Here is an 8,131-nt window from a genome sequence, read left to right on the forward strand (position 1 = left end):
CTGTCCACAGCTCCGGATTCCCCCCCCCGTCCACCGCTCAGGATACCCCCTTAATGTGCAAAACCCCTTTCTGCCCTCTTGCGGTACAGAACCCCTTTCTGCCCTCTTGCGGTACAGAACCCCTTTCTGCCCTCTTGCAGTACAGAACCCCTTTCTGCCCTCTTGCAGTACAGAACCCTGTTGTACTCCTAAACTCTTCTCTGCTCCGGGCTGAGGTCTCCTTATCACCCAGACTACCTGTCACTCGTCTGTTCTCCAGACCCTCCATTACACGTGTGACCTCCCACCCCTTACATGTGGTACTCTGCTACTCCCGTATGTCCTTCCTGTCGTACAATGGCCGCCATGTTCTGGATGTGACCTTGGCATAGTCTTTGGTTGCTGAGTCCATCACCTGATCCCTTTTCATGTCTCCTCTTTGTACAGATTGGATCGCACATCAAGCAGCGGGTGCAGGAATTGGGTCACGGCTGCTCTCTGCTGGTCACCAAAGCGGGAGCTCTGCAGTGCTGCCCGACGGACAGTTATACAAAGAAGGAGCTGATAGATTGTGCCCGGCGCGTGTCGGAGAAGGTGAGGAAGGATCTCTTCATCTCATCCTGGCAGTCTGATGTTCTTGCATGGCCTGTCTCCTAACCGTGTATTGTCCACTTGTAGGTGTCCCACGTCCTGGCTGCTCTGCAAGCTGGAAACCGCGGCACCCAGGCCTGCATCACTGCCGCCAGCGCCGTCTCTGGAATCATTGCCGACCTGGACACAACCATCATGTTTGCCACAGCCGGCACACTGAACCGGGAGAACGCTGAAACCTTTGCAGATCACCGGTAAGGCCAGCACAAGGAGATGTGTGAAAGAAGGAAGAGGCTTTGAAGCTCCACACAAGACAGATCATGTAGGAGGAACCATCAGTTATAGGGACATCATGGGTGAGGAGGAGCCATCTGCTATAGGGACATCATGGGAGGGGAGGAACCATCTGCTATAGGGACATCATGGGAGGGGAGGAACCATCTGCTATAGGGACATCATGGGAGGGGAGGAACCATCTGCTATAGGGACATCATGGGAGGGGAGGAACCATCTGCTATAGGGACATCATGGGAGGGGAGGAACCATCTGCTATAGGGACATCATGGGAGGGGAGGAACCATCTGCTATAGGGACATCATGGGAGGGGAGGAACCATCTGCTATAGGGACATCATGGGAGGGGAGGAACCATCTGCTATAGGGACATCATGGGAGGGGAGGAACCATCTGCTATAGGGACATCATGGGAGGGGAGGAACCATCTGCTATAGGGACATCATGGGAGGGGAGGAACCATCTGCTATAGGGACATCATGGGAGGGGAGGAACCATCTGCTATAGGGACATCATGGGAGGGGAGGAACCATCTGCTATAGGGACATCATGGGAGGGGAGGAACCATCTGCTATAGGGACATCATGGGAGGGGAGGAACCATCTGCTATAGGGACATCATGGGAGGGGAGGAACCATCTGCTATAGGGACATCATGGGAGGGGAGGAACCATCTGCTATAGGGACATCATGGGAGGGGAGGAACCATCTGCTATAGGGACATCATGGGAGGGGAGGAACCATCTGCTATAGGGACATCATGGGAGGGGAGGAACCATCTGCTATAGGGACATCATGGGAGGGGAGGAACCATCTGCTATAGGGACATCATGGGAGGGGAGGAACCATCTGCTATAGGGACATCATGGGAGGGGAGGAACCATCTGCTATAGGGACATCATGGGAGGGGAGGAACCATCTGCTATAGGGACATCATGGGAGGGGAGGAACCATCTGCTATAGGGACATCATGGGAGGGGAGGAACCATCTGCTATAGGGACATCATGGGAGGGGAGGAACCATCTGCTATAGGGACATCATGGGAGGGGAGGAACCATCTGCTATAGGGACATCATGGGAGGGGAGGAACCATCTGCTATAGGGACATCATGGGTGAGGAGGAACCATCAGTTATAGGGACATAATGGGTGAGGAGGAACCATCCGCTATAGGGACATCATTAGTGAGGAAGAGCCATCAGTTATGGGGACATCATAGATCAGGTGGAACTAATGGTTGTAGGGACATCATGGGTGAGGAGAAGCTCATGGTTATAGGGAAATCATGGTTCGGGAGTTATTGGTTATGGGGACACCATGGTTGAGGAGGAGTTATGGGGACACCATGGGTGAGGAGTAGGGACATCATGGGTGAGGAGAAGCTCATGGTTATGTGGACACCATGGGTGAGGTAGTATGTGGCTGGCTTACCTTTTGGGTGCTTCTTCTTCCTCCAGGGAAGGTATCTTGAAGACAGCAAAAGCTCTGGTGGAGGACACAAAGGTTCTGGTCCAAAATGCCACATCCAGCCAGGAGAAGCTGGCCCAAGCTGCCCAGTCTTCAGTGTCCACCATCACGCGACTAGCCGAGAACGTTAAACTGGGGGCGGCCAGTCTGGGCTCAGAAGACCCCGAGACTCAGGTATCACTCATGGTTATCTCTGACCTTCCAGGTATTGTTCAGGAGAAGTTGGTGGGAAGAGATGTGATGAGAACCCTCTTGGAGACCCTCCGTGGCGGTGACAGCTGATACCGGGCACTTCCACTGGATCTCACCCTCTCTCTGACCTCTTTTCTTAGGTGGTGCTTATTAATGCTGTTAAGGACGTGGCAAAGGCATTGGGTGATCTCATCAGCGCCACGAAGGCGGCAGCCGGGAAGTCCAGCGATGACCCATCGGTTTACCAGCTGAAGAATTCGGCCAAGGTGGGATATTGGGGGTTATGGGGGATGGGAGAAGGTCCTTGCCTGGCGGCAATTCCCTCATCATCAGTACTCTGCTTACAGGTCATGGTGACCAATGTGACGTCTCTCCTAAAAACTGTCAAAGCCGTGGAGGACGAAGCCACCAAGGGAACCCGGGCATTGGAGGCCACCATCGAGCACATACGTCAGGAGCTGGCGGTAAGTTTGGGTGGATGGCTGCAGGCCGGGAACGTGTCAGATCTGAAGGGCCCCGTACTGTTTATGCTCCTCGATGCCGGGCTGCGTGCCGCCATTTTGTTCAGGGATGCCCAGGGCCAGATTTCCCACAAGGCCAACCAAGGCCCGGCCTCAGACCTTGGGGATGCCACGCTACATCATGGGGGAGGAAAGAAGCTGCCCCAGAAATTGGTCTCGCCGATACTCGTGGCCTACAGTATGCTTGTAGACAAAACACATGACCAGTAAATAATCTGCAGGCGTGCACTGAGCGTGCTCCTGTGACTGGGCATTATGGGGTGACGTGGGCTGCATGGGGCTTATCCCCCCCTCGGCCGTCATGTCTGTCCCTCGTCCTCCTTGTGCCTGATGTTCCGTATTGTCACTTCCAGGTCTTCTCCTCCCCCGAGCCTCCTCCAAAGACCTCCACGCCCGAAGATTTTATCCGTACCACCAAAGGTATCACCATGGCAACCGCTAAAGCTGTCGCTGCCGGAAACTCCTGTCGCCAGGAAGATGTTATCGCCACGGCCAACTTGAGTCGCCGCGCCATTGCCGACATGCTGCATTCCTGCAAGGTTTGGTCATGTGACATTGCGGGATGATTGGAAGAAGGGGTGGATACATGTTCCATGTGGTCATGTGACACAGGAGGAGGGGCAATGATTGGGTGGAGACTTGTTCAATATGGTCATGTGACTGTGGGATGGGTGGAGACATGTTTCATATGGTCATGTGACTGTGGGATGGGTGATGATTGGGTGGAGACATGTTCCATATGGTCATGTGGCTGTGGGATGGGTGATGATTGGGTGGAGACATGTTCCATATGGTCATGTGACTGTGGGATGGCTGATGATTGGGTGGAGACATGTTCCATATGGTCATGTGACTGTGGGATGGTTGATGATTGGGTGGAGACATGTTCCATATGGTCATGTGACTGTGGGATGGCTGATGATTGGGTGGAGACATGTTCAACCCTCTTGGAGACCCTCCGTGGCGGTGACAGCTGATACCGGGCACTTCCACTGGATCTCACCCTCTCTCTGACCTCTTTTCTTAGGTGGTGCTTATTAATGCTGTTAAGGACGTGGCAAAGGCATTGGGTGATCTCATCAGCGCCACGAAGGCGGCAGCCGGGAAGTCCAGCGATGACCCATCGGTTTACCAGCTGAAGAATTCGGCCAAGGTGGGATATTGGGGGTTATGGGGGATGGGAGAAGGTCCTTGCCTGGCGGCAATTCCCTCATCATCAGTACTCTGCTTACAGGTCATGGTGACCAATGTGACGTCTCTCCTAAAAACTGTCAAAGCCGTGGAGGACGAAGCCACCAAGGGAACCCGGGCATTGGAGGCCACCATCGAGCACATACGTCAGGAGCTGGCGGTAAGTTTGGGTGGATGGCTGCAGGCCGGGAACGTGTCAGATCTGAAGGGCCCCGTACTGTTTATGCTCCTCGATGCCGGGCTGCGTGCCGCCATTTTGTTCAGGGATGCCCAGGGCCAGATTTCCCACAAGGCCAACCAAGGCCCGGCCTCAGACCTTGGGGATGCCACGCTACATCATGGGGGAGGAAAGAAGCTGCCCCAGAAATTGGTCTCGCCGATACTCGTGGCCTACAGTATGCTTGTAGACAAAACACATGACCAGTAAATAATCTGCAGGCGTGCACTGAGCGTGCTCCTGTGACTGGGCATTATGGGGTGACGTGGGCTGCATGGGGCTTATCCCCCCCTCGGCCGTCATGTCTGTCCCTCGTCCTCCTTGTGCCTGATGTTCCGTATTGTCACTTCCAGGTCTTCTCCTCCCCCGAGCCTCCTCCAAAGACCTCCACGCCCGAAGATTTTATCCGTACCACCAAAGGTATCACCATGGCAACCGCTAAAGCTGTCGCTGCCGGAAACTCCTGTCGCCAGGAAGATGTTATCGCCACGGCCAACTTGAGTCGCCGCGCCATTGCCGACATGCTGCATTCCTGCAAGGTTTGGTCATGTGACATTGCGGGATGATTGGAAGAAGGGGTGGATACATGTTCCATGTGGTCATGTGACACAGGAGGAGGGGCAATGATTGGGTGGAGACTTGTTCAATATGGTCATGTGACTGTGGGATGGGTGGAGACATGTTTCATATGGTCATGTGACTGTGGGATGGGTGATGATTGGGTGGAGACATGTTCCATATGGTCATGTGGCTGTGGGATGGGTGATGATTGGGTGGAGACATGTTCCATATGGTCATGTGACTGTGGGATGGCTGATGATTGGGTGGAGACATGTTCCATATGGTCATGTGACTGTGGGATGGTTGATGATTGGGTGGAGACATGTTCCATATGGTCATGTGACTGTGGGATGGCTGATGATTGGGTGGAGACATGTTCCATATGGTCATGTGACTGTGGGATGGCTGATGATTGGGTGGAGACATGTTCTACCGTGTTTCCCCGAAAATAAGACACAGGGTCATATATGTTATATATTTTTTGGCTCAAAGAAACGCAGGAGGTCTTATATTCTTAACCCCTTCATGACTGAGGGAGTTTCCAGTCTCTGGTCATAAATGACGGACACGCGTGTTACATTGTTGCCGTGCGATTCTTCCCCGTCAGTCATATACATGTCCCCGCACATGTTGTATGTTAGAGGACGGAGCGGGCGATAAGAAGCCTTGTTGCAGCAGTTTGATGATTCGCGTGGAGGAGAATGTTTCTTTTCTGCACTTTGTAAAACAACAACAAGGTATTTAGTGTCAGTTTATATCTCTCGGTCGCTATGACGACGGTTTGATAAATGATCTGTTGTCATGTTTGGTTATTATTCGGCCGCTCCAGACTGAGGAACATCCCATAATAATCACCTGAGAGACGGATCTCAGGAGCGCAGAGGATGGGAAGAGATACATTGTAACACTCCTGACCCTGGAACGTGTCACATGGGGGGCCGTCTCTGGAGCTGTGACAATGAAGAGCAGAGAGGGGACTGACTCCGCCCCCTCTCCGCCATCAGATACCGGATCACTATTTAGCGATCCCGTATTTGTATGTAACGGCTTCATTCTCTCATACATGACTGGTGACCGGCATTACAGAGCCGCCAATAACTCGTCACGTACAGCGCGCGTCTCCCGTCACCAAGGGGTTAATGTACAACCATCGGGGGGCCGCACCTTTCCCAGAGCAATGTGGTGACCAATCGCTGGCCAGAATGAGCGACGCTGTCACTATGGATTCCTCACAGGCGGAGCGCATTTGTTATGACTCCGCCTGTGACAGGAGGCGGGGCTATAGAGGAGGGTTCGGCTTATACGGCTCTGCCGCCACCGGCCCCAAGAATGGTCACAACTAGGTCTTATTTTTGGGAAAACACGGTATGTAGTCATGTGACTGGGCTGGGTGATGAATGGGTGGAAGGGGCGGAGTCATGTTCTGTGTGGTCATGTGACTGTGGGCTGGGTGGAAGGGGCGGAGTCATGTTCTGTGTGGTCATATGACTGGGATGGGTGATGATTGGGTGGAAGGGGCGGAGTCATGTTCTGTGTGGTCATGTGACTGGGATGGGTGGAAGGGGCAGAGTCATGTTCTATGTGGTTTCTCGTGTCTTACAGGAAGCCGCCTATCACCCTGAGGTAAACCGCGATGTGCGTATCCGGGCCACGCGATTCGGCAAGGAGTGCGCCGTGGGCTATCTACAGCTTCTGGAGCATGTGTTACTGGTGAGAACACCCCTGTGTGTGGGAGGGGTCTCCGTGTGCTGGTGACACGTGGGAGGGGTCCCCGTGTGTGGGTGACACGTGGGAGGGGTCCCTGTGTGGGGGTGACACATGGGAGGGGTCCCTGTGTGGAAGTGACACGTGGGAGGGGTCCCTGTGTAGGGGTCCCTGTGTGGGGGTGACACATGGGAGGGGTCCCTGTGTGGAAGTGACACGTGGGAGGGGTCCCTGTGTAGGGGTCCCTGTGTGGGGGTGACACATGGGAGGGGTCCCTGTGTGGAAGTGACACGTGGGAGGGGTCCCTGTGTAGGGGTCCCTGTGTGGGGGTGACACATGGGAGGGGTCCCTGTGTGGAAGTGACACGTGGGAGGGGTCCCTGTGTAGGGGTCCCTGTGTGGGGGTGACACATGGGAGGGGTCCCTGTGTGGAAGTGACACGTGGGAGGGGTCCCTGTGTAGGGGTCCCTGTGTGGGGGTGACACATGGGAGGGGTCCCTGTGTGGAAGTGACACGTGGGAGGGGTCCCTGTGTAGGGGTCCCTGTGTGGGGGTGACACATGGGAGGGGTCCCTGTGTGGAAGTGACACGTGGGAGGGGTCCCTGTGTAGGGGTCCCTGTGTGGGGGTGACACATGGGAGGGGTCCCTGTGTGGAAGTGACACGTGGGAGGGGTCCCTGTGTAGGGGTCCCTGTGTGGGGGTGACACATGGGAGGGGTCCCTGTGTGGAAGTGACACGTGGGAGGGGTCCCTGTGTAGGGGTCCCTGTGTGGGGGTGACACATGGGAGGGGTCCCTGTGTGGAAGTGACACGTGGGAGGGGTCCCTGTGTAGGGGTCCCTGTGTGGGGGTGACACATGGGAGGGGTCCCTGTGTGGAAGTGACACGTGGGAGGGGTCCCTGTGTAGGGGTCCCTGTGTGGGGGTGACACATGGGAGGGGTCCCTGTGTGGAAGTGACACGTGGGAGGGGTCCCTGTGTAGGGGTCCCTGTGTGGGGGTGACACATGGGAGGGGTCCCTGTGTGGAAGTGACACGTGGGAGGGGTCCCTGTGTAGGGGTCCCTGTGTGGGGGTGACACATGGGAGGGGTCCCTGTGTGGAAGTGACACGTGGGAGGGGTCCCTGTGTAGGGGTCCCTGTGTGGGGGTGACACGTGGGAGGGGTCCCTGTGTAGGGGTCCCTGTGTGGGGGTGACACGTGGGAGGGGTCTCTGTGTGTGGGTGACACGTGGGAGGTCCATGTGAATTCTCTTCGTGTCTCTTAGATCCTCCAGAAGCCGAGCTCAGACTTGAAGCAGCAGCTGGCCGGGTTCTCTAAGCACGTGGCCGGTTCTGTCACAGAGCTGATCCAGGCCGCTGAGGCCATGAAAGGTAACGTGTCCTGCGCTGCCGTGTGCCGCTCTCCTATTGGTTGCTGGCT

The 8,131-nt window shown here is 55.4% G+C and overlaps 1 protein-coding gene across 1 annotated transcript in view; it reads left to right on the forward strand.

Moving 5' to 3' along the window:
• LOC108803957 (talin-1-like) overlaps nucleotides 1–8,131 on the forward strand; it is a gene marked incomplete at both ends in the record, with an annotated part of 12,726 nt that overhangs the window by 3,987 nt on the left and 608 nt on the right. Inside the window, 8 exons of the mRNA XM_018575737.1 lie at nucleotides 427–573; nucleotides 658–824; nucleotides 2,320–2,503; nucleotides 2,662–2,787; nucleotides 2,869–2,985; nucleotides 3,396–3,581; nucleotides 6,614–6,721; nucleotides 7,977–8,082. Coding sequence (XP_018431239.1) covers nucleotides 427–573; nucleotides 658–824; nucleotides 2,320–2,503; nucleotides 2,662–2,787; nucleotides 2,869–2,985; nucleotides 3,396–3,581; nucleotides 6,614–6,721; nucleotides 7,977–8,082 — 1,141 coding nt within the window. The remainder of the gene's footprint in view (nucleotides 1–426; nucleotides 574–657; nucleotides 825–2,319; nucleotides 2,504–2,661; nucleotides 2,788–2,868; nucleotides 2,986–3,395; nucleotides 3,582–6,613; nucleotides 6,722–7,976; nucleotides 8,083–8,131) is intronic.

The sequence above is a fragment of the Nanorana parkeri genome, unplaced genomic scaffold (assembly GCF_000935625.1).
Source record: "Nanorana parkeri isolate BGI_ZX_2015 unplaced genomic scaffold, ASM93562v1 scaffold4570, whole genome shotgun sequence".
In the NCBI taxonomy this organism is placed as follows: domain Eukaryota; kingdom Metazoa; phylum Chordata; class Amphibia; order Anura; family Dicroglossidae; genus Nanorana; species Nanorana parkeri.